The sequence below is a fragment of the Dermacentor albipictus genome, chromosome 1 (assembly GCF_038994185.2).
Source record: "Dermacentor albipictus isolate Rhodes 1998 colony chromosome 1, USDA_Dalb.pri_finalv2, whole genome shotgun sequence".
NCBI classification, from domain to species: Eukaryota; Metazoa; Arthropoda; class Arachnida; order Ixodida; family Ixodidae; genus Dermacentor; species Dermacentor albipictus.
Window position 1 is genome coordinate 220,865,649 of NC_091821.1, and position 17,392 is coordinate 220,883,040.

Consider the following 17,392-nt stretch of genomic DNA (forward strand, 5'->3'; position numbering starts at 1 on the left):
TCCATCTGCGGCACTCTGTGTAAGCCTGACTGGAGAGGGACGCATGTGCATGGGCCAATGCCTCTGTTGCAGATTGCTTCTCTCCCATGAAGTTTCATAAAAATCTCAAGGGCAATAAAATCGTTGCCGTGCGCCGTATGCGGTACATGTGAGCGAAAGCGTGTGAGTAAGAGCCAGAGAACCCGGTTCAATCTCGCGTGCGCGAGCGACAAAGGCAGGGCGGATGCGTGCCCTCTCCTGCCGCACGCGAGGCACGAGGGTTAGTCGGGAGGGGGGTGGGGGAACGTTCTTCTTCGGCAGCTGCTGCTTACTGCGCGGCCATGCAGGCACCATATTTTGAAAGCGATCTGCGACGTGGCCAAAGTGCATGCTCGCGTGGGCCTAATCTTTAAAGCGATCTGCGATGTTTGCAGAGTGCGCATAGCGCCAGTAGCTTCGTATGCGATGTGCTTTCTACATTTCTTTCGCATTAGCGAGAGCTGTACGTAGGTCAATTCGCTCGCTGCTACTGCCGTGATTCTTCACTCCAGCGTTTTTCAGTGAGTTTCCGGGGTCATCGAGCAAGATATGTTCATGTTCACCTGTGCATGCATGACACCATACTTGTTAATTTAGTTATTAAGCGAATGTTTACAAGTTTATACGGCCGATAAAGCTACTATCTTTACATCGTATAGCTATCTACTAATTTGCTATTGCAATCGATGCCTCGCCTTTCGGACGAAACGACTTTTTTTTTAAGCAAAGCTTTCTTTGCTTTTTGCGTTTTCCTTAGTCTTTCCCACTGCTGCTGCTGCTTCTGTAGGCTGCTGTGGCTGCTGCTGTCACGCACACTGTGTCAGGGGGTGGTTCAGAGGGTTTATATAGATGACCGGCACAAGTAAGAGAGGAAAGGCTAAGGGAGAAACTTGTTTTCACCTCACCACATCAAATGTGCACAATACCCTCAGCAGCTCCCTGGCCATTGCCACTGTAGCCCCTTGACAGCTGTAATTATCCGTGACTCCCCTCAGAAGCATTGCAGAAACTGCAGCGTTTCCCTTTCTACTAACATGCTGTGAGGCCAGAGGAGACGCAGATAGAACTGTAGAGAGAAGAAGGAGAGGGAGGAGAAAAGGCAGTTCCCATACAAGAGAGGGAGGAGGTGACGTGAGAAGGCAAGGAAAGCCCACTACTATACGACACTGATTGCGGGGACACAAGAGAAGCTTGAGTTCAAGGTACAGTACAGTACAATGCTGTTATTTCTGAAAAATAAACGCCATACAAATATGCCGAACGGGCAACTTATGCAGGGCACGCAGAAGCGGAGCCGTATTAATTAAAGCACACCACAGGGCCCAGGAGACACTACGGAAGCGGTCTACCGTCAAATCAACACTTCTGTGCCTGCCGCATTAGACTTGTGGCTATGGCATTGCTAGAGGTCGTCGATTTGATCCCAATCACGGCAGCCATATTTTGACAGGGGTGAAATAGAAAACGCACGTGCACTTAGATTTTGGGACATGTTAAAGGACATCACTGCGCCAAAATTCATCGGGAGTCCGCCACTATGGCATGCCTCAAAATCCAAGTGTGGTTTTGGCACGTACAGCTCCATAATCCAATTCAAGTTTAATTCTTCTGCCACAATGCGATATGCCACGTGAGGCAATGACAACGCTCAACCCTCTCAGAGGTTATAAAATATGGCGCACAAAAACGCCTCAAGCGAACACCTCTCCCAGTGTGCTCTGTGTACTACACAGACAAACAGCAGTGGTGCTCGCGAGGTAACTCGCAAGCACCACCACTCTCACCACGCTCACCACTCTCATCAACTCAACTCACCACTCTCAACTCACCACTCAACTCATCACTCTCATGTTAGCTCACCACTCAACCCACCACTCTCATGTTAGCCTAAACGTTGAAGAAATTAAGCTTTAGCCGTCAACATTACCGCTAATTATCATCAATCAAAATATCCAGCTTGGAAAGCTTCGCTTACATCGATTCCCACAGTGCGTGGTATCTGCATAATTCTTTTCCCTCCGCGTCAGCCGGCGCAACGAACGCGCGAATGGAGCAAGAGCCATTTCGACGTTGGGGACGTCGGACCGCGTTGGCCGCGTCCGGTTACATTGGCTACGCCAGTTATTTGAAGTATAGACGTTGTTGTTCACGGCAACGTGACCGTGTGTGTGCACGTGATCAAACCACGTCGAAATATATACGCATATTAACCGAGCTATTTTTTTTCTCCGACTTTCATTAGTTCGAATTTTGTATAATTCAAATTAATGAGCTTTTACTGTAATAGGACTAATACCCCTGTCACACAGCAAATCTGTCATTTCCAACAAATGACATTTGTTGCGATTAATGTCATTATAACAGCGCGCTGTCATACGGCGAAAACTATTGTCATTTGAAAATGATGACAATGACGATAGTAAAAAAAAAAAAAAAAGACGCCGCAAACCCACTTTTGTCCAATAATTATTTTCCAATATGCTAAATTCCACTAGAATATGTGATCGTTGCTTTCAAACCGTAGCGTTCGATCACTAATTTGTCGACATTGCCAACGAAGTCGAGTCAAGCCAAGCCAAAGCTAAGGCAAGCAACAGGGCGAAGAGAACGATAGGCATGTCTGCTACATCTGCCAAAGTGGTACAAGGGCAGTTGCATGTCATCGCCGTTGTGATGTGTATGCGGGCTCCTGATATCCTCATTCTTGGGGCGTGCCACAGGAAAACACGAGCATGCTTTCGCGCCAAGTCAATTGAAGCGGCCGCGGCCGATGCTCCGGTGCGAACCAACACGCCTGCTGCAGCGAAAGCTAAAGACGGCTGTCTGGTCACTGGACTGAGAGTAGTTTTCTGTATTTACGCACATGATGGACTTCAATGTCGTTAAAGCAATAACTAGGTAATAAAATTGATGGAATAATAGTGATATTTGTTAAAACAAAAAAGAAGCATGTACTGTTTGCGGAACACTGGTACACTCGTGGTGTCGAGGATACACATTCGGTTCCAAACGAATGCGACTGAGTTTGGCGAACTCATTCGTTTGTGAATGTCATTTTCGACTAATGCCATTACGTTTTATTGTGTGACAGCAAACAAATGGCATTATCAGCGAATGTCATTCATTGTAAATTACATTAGATTTGCCGTGTGACAGGGGTATATGTTATTGTAGAATTTTCATTTCTGATTCACCAATGGTAGTTTTACACAAAGGATCAAACCTCCCAGTCATTCCATGGACTGTCCACAATGTAGCCAGAAAGCTATGCCATGTATAACAGTGTCGAAAACCAGCTGCTCGCAGTGTGACCTGTTGGCGTTGCGTTACACCATGCTCCATCCCCGAAATGAATTCGTTTTGGTCTATCGTGCGATAATGTTCGAATATGACGCTTGCATTAGATAAAGAGGGCTTCATGTGGCCAAGACTTCTAAAACACATCCCTTTCCACAGAGCATCCAGATGGCTGGCTAGTGATATGCAACTACTGCCCTCTAAATCATGCTCATCGCAAGAGTTGCACATGACATGTGCGGGCGAACTAAAGGGGTGATTCAGTCGCAGACGATACACAGCATGCACTGCTTTTGCTGCGTTCTGCGCATGTGCTTGGCTTTTGCCACTTCCTGCATCTGGCACTGCGGCTGAGCATGAGCCCCACGCTCACATGTTTACACTAACAGTGGGCCAAGCTGTACAAATGTGCTACCAATCACTGAAAATCACACACATCACCCAGAAGATAACTCACGAGCCACTCTTGCTCTTTTTGGCAAATTCTGGACTTCCAAGTGGTGCAGCCTCTACGGGCACTGGAGCATCGGCAACATCAGTAGGTGGTTTGACATCAGGGGCAGCGGCAGTCCCATTGACATCAAACCCCAGCTCTTCAGATGTCAAGTCAGCAAAGAATGGAAGGGAACTCTCCAATGCCAAAAGCTGATCCTGAAATGCAGTAGAATAATATTTTCTCATTATGTTTGTAGCAGAGCACAATATGCAGCCAAGAAATAAAAAAGCCATGCAACACACTGCATGCGACATCTCACTCAGTAGCAGAATTGACAAAAGACCACAGCGAGTGGCAGGAGCTACAAGAGGGTGCACTCAAACGGATAAACAACCAATTTGAAAAATAAAATTCTGGGGTCTTGCTCGTCAAAACCACAAGTGGGGGTCTCCGGACTATTTTTAAAGCCACACTAAATGCAAATACTAAGTCAGCGTGGACCGTTTAAATACTATTCCAGAAACCTCGCAACGCTTGTTTCGTGCCAAGAAAAGAGTTTACGTGAGAATTGCATCAGAAGGGTCCGAATACCTTTTCCGAAATTCAAGTCTCCCGCCACTCAACCAGGGGAGTGGTGACATTGCATACGGCATCACCACCCTTTGCTGCCGTCGGTGAGCAAAACGGCACCCGACAGACGGCGGCATCGAGCTAAGACAGGGTGATAATTCACCACTGCAGCTGATTTTTCGCCAAGTGGCGTAGACCGTTGGGGCATCTCGCATGGAAGTTGAATTCTCTGCTACTTGCAGTTTGTGAGAGTTTTGCAAGCCAGCAAAACCGCACAGCACTACACGATAACAAAACTACTGAAACGCGAAAGCATAGGTAGCGCAGAGTCGAGCAAAAATGAAACCTTTCGACCACCCATGTCGTTGCAAAGGGTAATTTCAATTAGTTCTGTTTTCTAAACATGAAATGGAACTGGACAAGTAGCATTTTATTTCATCTTATAATACAATACAAGGATGTTTTTTGCAACGAGTGGTTGAGTACTAGTGACTCAGGAGTGTTTCCGTCATTGGACAAGTATTCGAATGTCCCGGGGAAGTCTCTAATTATGTCCCTGCATTTACCTCAATTTCTCGATTATTAAGGCTCTGTTCCCAATAATGTTGACGCCTTAGAGATTCTCGAGAACTAATCACTTCAGCTTCTCATGATGGGTCGGTCCGTGGTACGGCGAAGAAAACCCTACCACGAACCGACCCATCATGAGAGAAGAGGTCGTCGAGGCGATAAGATCGGCCACCAAGAACACGGCGGCGGGGGCGGACAAAATCCGCAACTCGCTAATCAGAAATGTCGGCGACGAGGCCATCGACCAACTGACCGCCTACCTCAACAAGCTCTGGTAAGAAGGAAGAGTTCCGGCGGAGTGGAAACACGTCGTCGTCGTAATGATTCAGAAGCCAGGGAAGAAACTCCAAATAGAAAATCTCAGGCCGATATACCTAACGTCGTGCCTGGGCAAGCTGTACGAGAAAGTGATTACGAAGAGAATCCAGTCGCACTTGGAAAACAAGCAATGGTACCCGGACAGCATATACGGGTACAGAGCCAACCTCTCAACGCAAGACGTGCTGCTTTAACTCAAGGAGGAAGTGCTCGAGACGATGCCGAAAACGGGCGAAAACGTCGTCATGGCCCTCGACATAAAGGGGGCCTTCAACAACGTGAGCCACGTGGCCATCATGGAGGGCATCAACAACACCAACTGCGGGAAGAAAGTGCACGATTACGTCCGGGACTTCCTGAGCAACAGAACGGCGACGGTGGGGCTGGGCGAGCGAGAAGCAACGTCTTCCCCACGCCGTGCAAGGGCACACCCCAAGGATCCGTCATATCGCCCGTCCTCTTCAACGTGGCAATGATTGGCCTGGCAAGAAAACTGAAGGAGATACGAGGCATCCAGCACGCGATATATGCCGACGACGTCACGATCTGGGTCACCCAAGGATCGCTCGGAGAGAAGCAAGAAAAACTGCAGGAAGTGGCGACCTGCGTGGAAAACTACACCAGAGAAAGGGGACTGCGATGCTCCACGAAGAAGTCGGAGCTCCTCAGGGTCGGCAAGCACCCAACCCAAGCGACACTGGAGGTGACCCTCAAGGAACACAACATCCCGGAGAAGAACATGATTAGGATCCTGGGCATGTGGCTACAAGGCAGCCGGAAGTGCAGCCACACCATTAGCCTGCTGAGCAAGGCGGCGGAACAGGTGGGCTGCATGATCAATAGGGTCTCCCAAAAGAGATACGGAATGAAAGAAGAAGACACTCTCAAGCTAGTCAACAGCCTAATTGTCAGCCGAGTCACGTACTCCCTGCCGTACCATGTGACGACCAAGGCAGAAAGAGAGCAAGCAGACACCATCCTCAGGAAGGCGTACAAGACGGCTCTGCGTCTACCCAGAAACACGTCGAACGAGAAGTTGCTCCAGCTGGGCATCAGCAACACCTTCAGCAAGCTCAGCGAGGCTCTGCTGGGTACGCAAACTGCGAGACTCAGAGGCACCCCTACGAGACGAGCGCTCCTGAGGAGGTTGGGTCGGGATACGAGCGGACTGACAGACCGATACGCGGACCTACCCGACCACCTCGGGAAAACCATAATGTGGGACCACTGCCAAAAAATATGGATCCCAACCTACACGAAAACAGGCGAAAAGCTAGGGCCGAATACGTTGAGAGAATGCTAGCCCAGCTAGACAATACAGTATACATGGACGCCGCCGTATATCCACACGGAAGAGAACGCGTGGCTGCGACGGTAGTGATTAACAAGGAAGGAAACCCGATCATGTATGCCACGGCAAAGGTCGCTGGCACAGCAGAGGCCGAGGAGATTGCCGTAGCGCTGGCAGCAGCGGAAGGTTATAGAAAAAGGCCGATCTCTCAACATACTGACGGACTCAAAAGAGGTGTGCAGGAACTACACGAGGGGCAGAATCAGCAAAACTGCCCTCAGAATACTCAGCGGAGTCACCTCCGCCGAGAAGGAAAAGTCCAGGCACAACCTAATCTGGATCCCGGGTCACGTAGGCATAGGGGGGAACAAAAGGGCAGACAGCCTAGCTCGAGGCGAAGCGTTCCGAGCAGGGCGGTCGAATGCCCCGGAGACCCACCTACAGGTTTGCGAGGGGGGATACGCAGAGACCCTGAACTTACATAGAGGAACTAGAATTAGATATCCGCCACCACACAAAGCCCTCACAAAGGAGGAAGCGACCAGCTGGCGCAGACTACAAACAAACTCCTTCCCCAACTTATACGTGCTCAATAAGATGTTTCCGACACAATACAGGGCCACTTGCCCTTGGTGCGGTGCCACACCTACACTCTACCACATCACCTGGGAGTGCGAACGCAACAAAGCATTCCACAAACACAAACACCCGAGTGCGGAGCAATGGGAGAGTCGGCTCACCAGCAGCAAGCTCACGGCCCAGAGGGCCCTAGTGAAGCACACGAGCGATGCAGCACGACTCAGTGGAGCCTTGGAATAGGGGCCCACCCTTGCTGAAGAGAAGTCTCAAGTCGCCAGCGCCAAGAAGATGAAGACGACGGAGACCTCGTAACCGCGAAACTCTTGAAAGACTCAATAAAAGTTTTCACTCACTCACTCACTTCAGCTTAACTTTATATTTGCCTTTAGTGTCCCTTTAGCCACCCGGTGTTCTTTAACGTGCACCCAATGCATGGTACATGGGCATTTTTACATTCTGCCCCCATCAAAATGCAGCTGAGACAGCTGGGATTAGATCCCGGACCCTCTGGCTTAGCAGCACACTGCCAAAGCCACTACACCACTACAGTGGGTTACAACCAATTTTAAAGTTGACAGCAGATTTGCTATTTTGTGCAACTGTCTGTAAATTTTGAAATTTATTGCTACCACTATAGAATATTTTATTGTAATGCCAACAACCCATTCAAAACACAATACCTTGGAAAGGAGCTTGTTTCCAGAGTACCACATACGCTTTGCAGACTTGAAGTAAACAGTGTCAGGTCGGTTGTAGGTCATTGCATTATCACACATTAACTTCAGGTCCTCCTGAATACAAATGAAAATTACACTGAGTTATTACTTTGTCCCCACAGTAGTGAGTTATGCAATTGGTCCAGGTCACTTTGAAGCGCCAAAGCAGTTTTAGACAAATAAAAGGTAACATTTGTGGAAATATTTGGAGCAGATAATATAATATTGCTTTTCTTCAACGAAAATCGGTATAAATGCACATACATACAACAGGCGGTTGAGATGCAGCAAGAATGCCCAAACACATTACTGCTATATTTGGCAATATTAGCCCGACTCTAACATGCCCCCAAATATTGTGCACCCAATTTTTATGAATTTAAAGGGTAAACTAACACAGAAATTAGATTAGAGCTTCTAACCAAAATAGACATCCAATTCATATTCCATTTCTTAGCAACAAAAGTGTGGTACATGCCTCTGATTCTGGCAATCAGAAAAAGACAAGTTTACCTTCAATGAATATAAATTTATGAACACAATGTTTGATGCAGTCACTCTCAAACAGCACTTCACCACTGTTTACGGTCCACAGCATGGTGTCCTGGCTTCCACCTGGCTCATCCTTTATACACCAAGGACAAGCTATGTATATAGTTGTCATTTTGGGGTGTGAAAATAGTGCCAGCTTAGCTTGTCACCGTAATTTACAACCAAATCCTGTTGGCAGCTCAAAGTGACATTGTGTTTCTGGCAAGACCCACTGACATAACAGGGCAACAAGAGTCCATTTCACGGTGTTTCAGGTTATGATTTTCGTAGCACACAGCTCTTACTGGCTGAAGACAACAAAGAGTAGAGATAAGCGAAAATTAGGGGTGTGCAAATATTTGAAGTTTCAAATATAACTAGAATACTTCTGCTTTGAATCAAAATAGCAGAATTCAATTTTTGAATTTCATGTTCCATTGAGATTGAATATAGAGGGTTACCAGAATTATCAGAGCGTGCCTGCCATGGAAAAGGATCCATGTTTATACAGTAGAACTTCATTGATACGATCCCATTTTGTACGCTCCAGATGCCAACATTCATGATTGAGAACACAATAACTGACCCAATACAGGTAGTACGGTTCTTTTATTACAGGTTAATACATTCCCAGAAAACACAATATTTTGGCACCAGTGTCCTGTGCATCGCCAAACTGCGACTGCATGATATGTTTTCCGGTTGCTAGAACCTGTGTGCTCTCACTCGCCTACTTATGTCACTTGGAAATGTCAGCACACACTCGATTTCCTCTCCCGGTACCAGCAAATACCCTCACGGATGTATGTGGCGTAGTGCCGTTGGAAGCGCCTACTGCAAGCTTTTAGGGCACATTCACACCGGCGACTTGAGTTGGTCGCTTTGCAACCAGTCGCAAACGGTCGCCTTTCTCGAAAAGCGACCATTTTGGGCGAGTCGCTCTCTGCGCGATTTTTCAGTCGCGCGACCGTGGTCGCAAAACTGATAAACCAATCAGCGGCGCACCGGAAGTGATCTTTCGTGTGTCTACATCCGGCCTCCTCCGGCGTCGCATTCAAATTCCGCGTAGATTCCGAGAGCTCTCGCTGAGAACGATAATCTCCGGGATTGCGACTTGCGGGTCACGCTCAGCCGGGCTTGCCGGTGTGAACATAAGTCGCCTTTGGTCGCTTTTTGATTGCAAGTCGCAAATGGTCGCGCGACCTCCTCAAGTCGCCGGTGTGAATGTGCCCTTAATAGGCGATAACCTAACTGCGCCGCCATTCTCCCTTTCCCTGCTGCTAAAGGTGGCACAAAATGAGCATTATGTTTCACTCTTGAGGCATCGTATTCCAGCATCCCCCACCAGCTCAGCTTCGTTTCGGTTTCCCGTCGCAGTCTCAAAATACTACGGCTATGTGATAGCAAAACAGAGCGCATCACTGGCCACAGCGTCTCGTGCCACAATGATTCTCGCCAAGTAGGCACGTCAAAACTTCCCATCAAAATAACCCACCCGAATAGGTAAGCTGCTCACTCAGGCCGAATTTGAGGAGCACAAACGTAGGCTTGTTAAGCCGAAAAAATTATGATGCCTGTCCGGTCTCAGGCTGCTTCGCCCCACTGGCTCAGCACGCTCTGGCATCTTGTGCTGCGACTATCTGTATTACGTAGATTTCAGCTACAGTTGAGTCTATAATATTTTTCAGTAACTTCGGATCGTACATTTTCTTGGTTAATACCTTTAATTGTTAATTTTTCCCAAGACGTATGAACAAGGTTGTACTGTATATAGTCAGCCAGCCAATCGAAGTGCCTGGCATGAGCAGTCACTTCTTTCTAATTTACAACCTACTCAGCTGAATGGAATTCCAGTAGCATTATGTGTATCGAAGTAAACACATTTTTTACTTTCCAGGTTTCCTTTTCGATTTGCTAGTGGATACAACATTCCAAGCCTGTATCTTTCCAACATTCACGTAAAGTGTTCCCAAGTAGAGGACTAAAAGCACCGATACTGATGATGGAGCAGAGTACAGCAGAAAAGCCGCAAAAATTTGTCAAAAATTTGTCAAAACTGTCAAAAATTTTCCACTGATATTTAGTAAACAAGGCAGCAGTGCAAACTGAAATACAATCAAAAATTGACCCAAATTAAGAACTAATGTGGTGCCAAAAGGCAAAGAACATCAGCACCTTTGGCATTACCCCACATTATATTACGCCCCATTAGCCACAAGTAACTTCAAATAGAAACGGAACTATTTTGCATGAAAAAGGAAAGATCAGTTTAGCTTCCATAGCTATCACTAGAAGAAATATCTGTCAGCTGACAAATGTGAAGCATCAAAATAAAATTGCAGTGTTTAATGTCCAAAATCTACATAACGGATTATGCGGGACACCATTATCGAGGGCTCCACATTAATTCTGACCATCCGGAGGTCTTTAACATGCACCCAAATTATGCCGCACAAGCACTCCTGCATTACGTTATGGCCCCCTTTGGAATGCATCCACTGTGGCCGGGGATATATGGCAAGCCTGCAGGCCAAGATTTTTAATTATTTTTTTGTCCCTTTTAGCCTTTCATCAAATAAATTCCACTCGTAGTCCTGCATTTGGGGTGTCTATTTCTACGATTGCTATTCTGTCCAGTTACGCTGGTAAATATGTCAGCTGTTCTAGTAACCAACTAGCCAGCCTAACCAACTTTAATTAGCCGTAGTTAAGGATGCTCGTAATCCACAACACTAAATCCAGGCAGGAGAGATTAATATGTGACAAGTTCCAGATGTGCCATTATATGCTAAAATACTTACCCTGAACTCGCTGACACATGCATATTCACTGTCATCTATCTTTTTTCTCATGGTACTAAAATCCATAGGATTGTGTATGATTGTTGAGTAGCCTGGTGCAATTATATCATTCACAGGCCAAGCAAAGAATTCTTGAGGGTCTCTCCTGGAAAGAGAACAGCAAAACAAGAGAATTTACTATTCAATAAAACCAATCTAGGACAAAATGGACATGCTTGCAGCATTGGGAAGAGGGACATGGCTTTGAAAATAAACTTCCTTATTTCGGCATGGATAGTGATGAAAATTGGCACAAATGTTTAGAATGTCTCCCTGATGCTTCCATGAAAGTTTCAGAGTGATACCTTGAGAACATTTTATTAAATTTGATTCAGCTGAATGTTTCAACCTCGAACTTTGTGATGAGCCTGGGGAACTTAAAAGACATGATAGAAGGCTTGTTAAGTACTGACTACATAGCTAAATGCAGGCGGAAGATCGTGACAGTCTTGCTTTTTTATTGCAACACAATTTTTTAGCCACTTTTTTATGTTACCTTGACATCAAAAATTCAAGGTAAAGAAAGCGAGACTGTCACGACCTGGAAAGTGAAAGAAAGAAAAAAAAAAAGAACAGAGCCAAAATAGGCTAAAGGGTAACAAAGAAATCAGCTCTTGAAACTCAGCACAAAGGAAAAAAAAAATAGTTTTGAGAAAACGGCTTTTAAAGTTTATTTCATCTTCTCTTCAGTTCTCTAAAAGGCACCAAATCTGTAGTCTTTCATGTTTAGTGATGTGGGGCTTTTTAGACATGCGGCCTCTGGTCTGGTGTGCTTTCATCCCCGCCCACCCCCTGCCCTTTTTTTTATATGGCATTCTTCGCTACCGCAGGTTCGAGGAGTCGATGCTCGACGAGCTTATCGCGCAGTCGGAGGTGTCGATGCGCTAAGTGCCTAGCAACGGGCTCGAGCAGTCAACGCTCGACAAGCTCAGTCGGGCAGTCCGCCGTGCCGATGTGTGAAATATCTAGCCACAGGCTCAAGAAGTCAACCCTCGATGAGCTTAGTCACGCAGTCAGAGGTGCCGATGCACAAACCGATGCATGAAATGCTTAGGCGAGGTTTCGAGAAATGCGTGTCACTGATGCTCAGAATGCTTAGCCACGGGTCTGAGCCATCCACTAACAGATGCACCAGCCACGCTACTGTGATGTCCGCGTAGCGTCCGCTTTGATACTCAGCGAGATTACGGAGAGTGGAGGCTGCCCAGAGCTCGCGAGGTGCGAAGAGTCGAGCAGACGACATGAGCGCCAGACCAATGGCGAACTGTGCTGGAGTCATGTCTGCATTTTCATTTTGCAATACAGTGCAAACCATGTCACACAAAAAACTTGCAAAGGGTTGGTTCCTTGCAGTACAACTACAAGCTTCTCCCATGTAACATAAAGCAATTCTTTCAACTTCTTTATAGCCCACTCTTGTCTTTCTTCCTGCACTTATAGGACAAGGGCAAAGGAAAAGCTAGAAGATGAGAGAAAATAAGTTTATTAACTCATTCTCTGTTTTACAAATGTTCTTATTTTATTCGTGGGTTTAATGCCCCAAAGCAACACTGTGGCTATGAGAGACACCTTAGTTGAGGACTCCAGATGAGTTTAGACCACCTAGGATTCTTTGATATGCACTTAAATATAAGCACACAAGTGTTCTTGAATTTCATCCCCATCGAAATGCGGCCCCGCTCCTGGGAATTGCACCTGCGACCTCATGTTCAGCAGCAGAATGTGATAGCCACTGTGCTGTATTTTGCAATGGTTCTTTTTATTTTCCTCTTTCCCTTTTTCATTTGCTCACACGAAGCCATGCCCCCTGCTATCGTCGGGAGTAGCTACTCAGAAAACATGAATGCTTGCCAAAACACTTCTAGCCAATTATCTACTTGGAAGACACCATAGAACAAATGCTGAAGCAGCTGAGTAAACAGGAAATGTGTAATATAGCAGTGAAGCAGTGAAAAAGAAACAAATGTCCCATAATAAAGATGGATATTAAAGCAGGATTGTGGTCACACAATGAAACACCAATCTATTGCAATTTCCCTTGCACATTTTACCCTTAAATGTAAATTTAAACATAAAATTCATGTCGTACAAAATGTTTGTGAATACATTTTCCAATAGCAGCGCACTTTTACAGCAGATACTCCACAAGACACAGGTTTTGTGTAATTGCTGTATTGGCACAGGATGAAAATGAAAGTTCCTCCTTGGCGCAATTTTGTACAATAGGCGCAGCTGATAGGCACTGCCCAAGGGTTACTGTTATGAGTCATCACTAACATCCAAGAACAACCAGACCAAAAAAGACCGAAAAGGGCCCCAGAGGTATGAAAGCAACATATACTTTGTGCATAAGAATGTCACGCATTCCCAGTCATGTGACCATGGACACCAGTCCTAGATTGCTTTAAGAACAATATGCTATATCACATGAAGCAAGTGCTAGTAAACCTGCAACTGAGTAATCTATAGGTCGGCAGAATAAGTTCACTCATACATTCTCACCAATATTTTCGCAAGCTATGCACTCCCGCACTCATGTATTCACACTTGCAGCACTTGCTCACATTCCTACTCGCACCTGCTAATACTTACCAACACTCACTCATGTTTATTATGACTTCCATTCCCATTTACAGGCACCGACTCATTCATACTCATGTCCACTCAAAATTGCTGTCACTAATTTTCACTTATACTCACGTTAACCAGCACTCGATCCTGTTCATAGTCCCACCCACTCAGACTTGCATCACTCACTAACGCTCTATCCCACGCCTGTGAAATCAGTGTTGACTGAGTATGATTTAGTGTGCCCATGAGTGAGTATGGTGACCTATGGAGTACCCCTCAAGTGTCCACACAAGACAGAAAAGTAGACAGTGACAGTGTGATGAAATTGCCTAAGGGGAGCACACCTTCAGGTAACAAATGATGTGACAGCTACCAATGAATACTTTGCAGCTATTGCTGCTTTACTGAAGCAGGGTGCCACATACAAGTTAAACCTAGCTTTAAGAAGACAGCCTGTTTTGGTAAAACAAAGGTGCTGATCAAGCATCGCTGCTTGCAAATATAAAAATGAGCAGTCTTGCAGATCTGTGTGCCAAGCATGCACCTTGGCATGCTTGGCACACAGCATGCACACAGCACACAGTCTTGACTCCAGCAGTGGCTGCAAGGCATTGCCTGCAAATCTGGCTTACTGGAGTGCTCTACACAGCAGTCAGAAGGTCTGTACTTGTGTGTCCTTAGCAAATAACCCTAAAGAAGTCACCTAGTGCAAGAAACAAATTGTAAGTGAACAATTTTGTGAATAGAGGAACAGCTCCACCAAAAAATGTGGAGCATTGGTATTCCTTTGAAGCAATTAGTACTTTTATCCACAAAATAAAACATGCACGAAATTTTAACACCATGTAGCTTAACTATGTGCACTACAATGCCAGCTACTAGCTGTTGACATGGTATGCTTGCACTTGGATTCCATGAACCACAATAGACTTTCACCTCATGCACATAGACTGCAAGTGCAGACACAGATGACCAGTCTTCAGTGGTTCCCCACTTCCATGCAAAATGCTCACTGCATAAAAAATCCTTTTTTTTTTTTCATGCAGAAGAGCCCCAGAGACTAGCAAATTGCTTACTTCTGGCATTTTGATTAGCGCTGTATGAATATCCAGAACTTTTAAATAATGAATCAAATAGTGATCTTTCAAATCAGTTTTGAATTTAACAGACACTATCCAACAATACAAAAATTTTTTAATAGTTTTCAAATATTTCAAATTGCCAACTGTGCCCAATCAAGCACAAAATTTTAACAAAAGTGCGATCACACAAAATGAGAACATGCAACAAGAGAAGTATAGTGGCACAATTTACGTCACACAGGGAGCCATAGATTTTTGGTTAAACTGCTATCATTTGCACTTACCAACAAGTCATGAGCATGTGAACAAAGTGCTTAATTGCTCCTAATGCTCTATTTCTACTTTTAATAAACAATGCTTCATAACGTACAATACAATAACACACACTTACTAACATTGTGAATATACTAAGATGTGAAGTTTATTTTATATTGATGGTGAAAATGGCTGTTCATCATTCAAAAATTATGCTGCATTCTTTTAGTGTTAAATTCTGTCTCAACAATTACTTTTTGCAGAACTCTAATTTTGGCATTTTCTTTCAACAATGGCAGTTTACCAGCTATCGAAGAAAAAAACAGGTTTCTGGAAAGCCCATATGGCTTTGAGACTTACTTTTGAAGGTTCTTTAGAAGGTAGTAGAGCAGCATCTGCAGGGGACTCTTATCAGACTTCTTTAATGTGCATGTGCGAGGATCTCTAATTGGGCGTTCAGAAGGCGGCTGGGAAGGCTCAGGCGCTGCTGGCACTAACTCCTGGCGGGGGCGCTTGGCTGGTGGTGGTTCCACTGCATTAGCTGCTGGTGGGCGCTCTTCACTGCCCAAGGAACATTCATGCTCACACTTCCGCTTCTCCTATAAAAAATGGAGGAAGGAAAGAGGGGGTGATCGTAACCTATTGGAGCTGTTGGCCACAAAACAATGTACAAGCTGGCCAACCATGGTAATCTCTTCATCCAACTGTCATGAATATGTTCAAAAAATTACATTCTCGGGTATTACGTGCCAAAACCACATGATTATGAGGCACGCTGTAGTGAGGGACTCGGGATTAATTTGGACCACCTGGAGTTCTTTAATGTGTACCCAATGCAAGGCAAACAAGCGTATTTACATTTTGCCCTGATCGAAAAGCAGCCACCGCAGCCAGGATTTCATCCAGCACCCTCGGGCTTAGCAGCGCAACATCATAGCCACTACGCCACCATGCTGGGTGAGCATGATTAAACAGTGCTTAGGTGTAAGCGTAATCTTAAGATAGTGCAATTTCACACACTGAAATTATTCATTAAATAGCTTGCGCAGTAATTCATTCACTATTCTACAATGTCAATCACATCACTGTTCACTTGATATTCTTTACTCACTGTTCTCACTGTGTTGCACATAGTGATCTAGTGATTTTGTCTCAAAATTTAGGCCATTAGGCACTTCAAGAAAATGTACAAGGAAATGCTGGCTTAATCACACATCACTTTTATGTTTAGTGGGTTCATCTCGTTCCATCATATCTATAGAAAACCAGCCATGATTCCCATGTTTTTCATGTATACTCCATGTCATATTTAGCAGGCAATGGAGCAGAAGCTACACAAGCACTTTGGCTACACAAGCACTTTGGCCATAGAAGTCTTACTTCACATCTTTTGCAGTGCAGTTGCTTTTGATCTGCGATGATTTCTATGGAATAACTACTTCATATACAACAAACCTTGTTATATATAACCAAGTAGACGGGGGAGCCATAAATTACTCCGTTATGTGCATTATTGCAGACATGTACTGCACCATGAATCTTCATAACGATTTCAGGGAGAATTTCACTTACTTCATTATAATGAGGTTTAAGTGTACCATTACAACTTGTGGATGTAAGATTATATTAAATCATGTATTTGTGCACCTTCGCGTTCCAAGTATGTGACATACTATCTTCTTGGTTACGATCGCAAGCAGTGTGCTCTAGCCACTGGTCAACGTAATGTGTCCCTCCGCTTGTTCGTGGAACTAAAATACACTCAGATCTGTGACCTCTCTACCGTTCATATAATAATTACATCGTACTGTTACAGTGCAACAAAGAGTGACGTGTCAGAAGATGACTTGACGTGTAGAGGTGGAATCAGTCTTGACAACCACCTTGTTTATGCATCGTTGTCTCTTTTGTAAATATTGTAAATAGATCTTTATATGCGACTTCTCCAACGTAACAATATTTTGCAACATAAAAGTATGATACTTTTTAGCATCCAATTACATAGTGCATACTCAATCTTTCTCTCATATGCTACACACACTTCCTTGGTCACTAATGTGAGCAATGACAGAAGTAATAGCATTGCCCGCGGTGTGCAAAATGAAGTATACTTCAGATAAATTTTACTAGCTCTTGATGTACTGACAACCTACTGCACTACTTTTATCATTCAGCAAGTTATGCACCTACAACCAGCGAGGAAGTCATAGTTCAATCAGATACCCTACAAGTAATAATAGTGCCAATTCAATGTTAACTCAGCCCTGAAATCTTATTTAAATTTATTGTGCACAGTTGATGCTGTTGCATGCAAAATA

General features: G+C 44.9%; 1 protein-coding gene across 15 annotated transcripts in view; it reads right to left on the reverse strand.

Annotated features, from left to right (window-relative positions):
* Nucleotides 1–17,392, reverse strand: part of LOC135919902 (bromodomain-containing protein 7-like) — a 119,110-nt gene that overhangs the window by 88,890 nt on the left and 12,828 nt on the right. For all 15 annotated transcript variants that reach the window (XR_010570094.1, XR_010570093.1, XR_010570092.1 and 12 more), the window contains exons 3-6: nt 15,435–15,673; nt 11,128–11,272; nt 7,760–7,870; nt 3,773–3,966 (exon numbers count right to left, since the gene is read on the reverse strand). Coding sequence is in view for 12 of the 15 variants with exons in the window: in XM_065453897.1 (XP_065309969.1) it covers nt 3,773–3,966; nt 7,760–7,870; nt 11,128–11,272; nt 15,435–15,673 (689 nt within the window). In the remaining 3 variants the exon portion in view is untranslated. The remainder of the gene's footprint in view (nt 1–3,772; nt 3,967–7,759; nt 7,871–11,127; nt 11,273–15,434; nt 15,674–17,392) is intronic.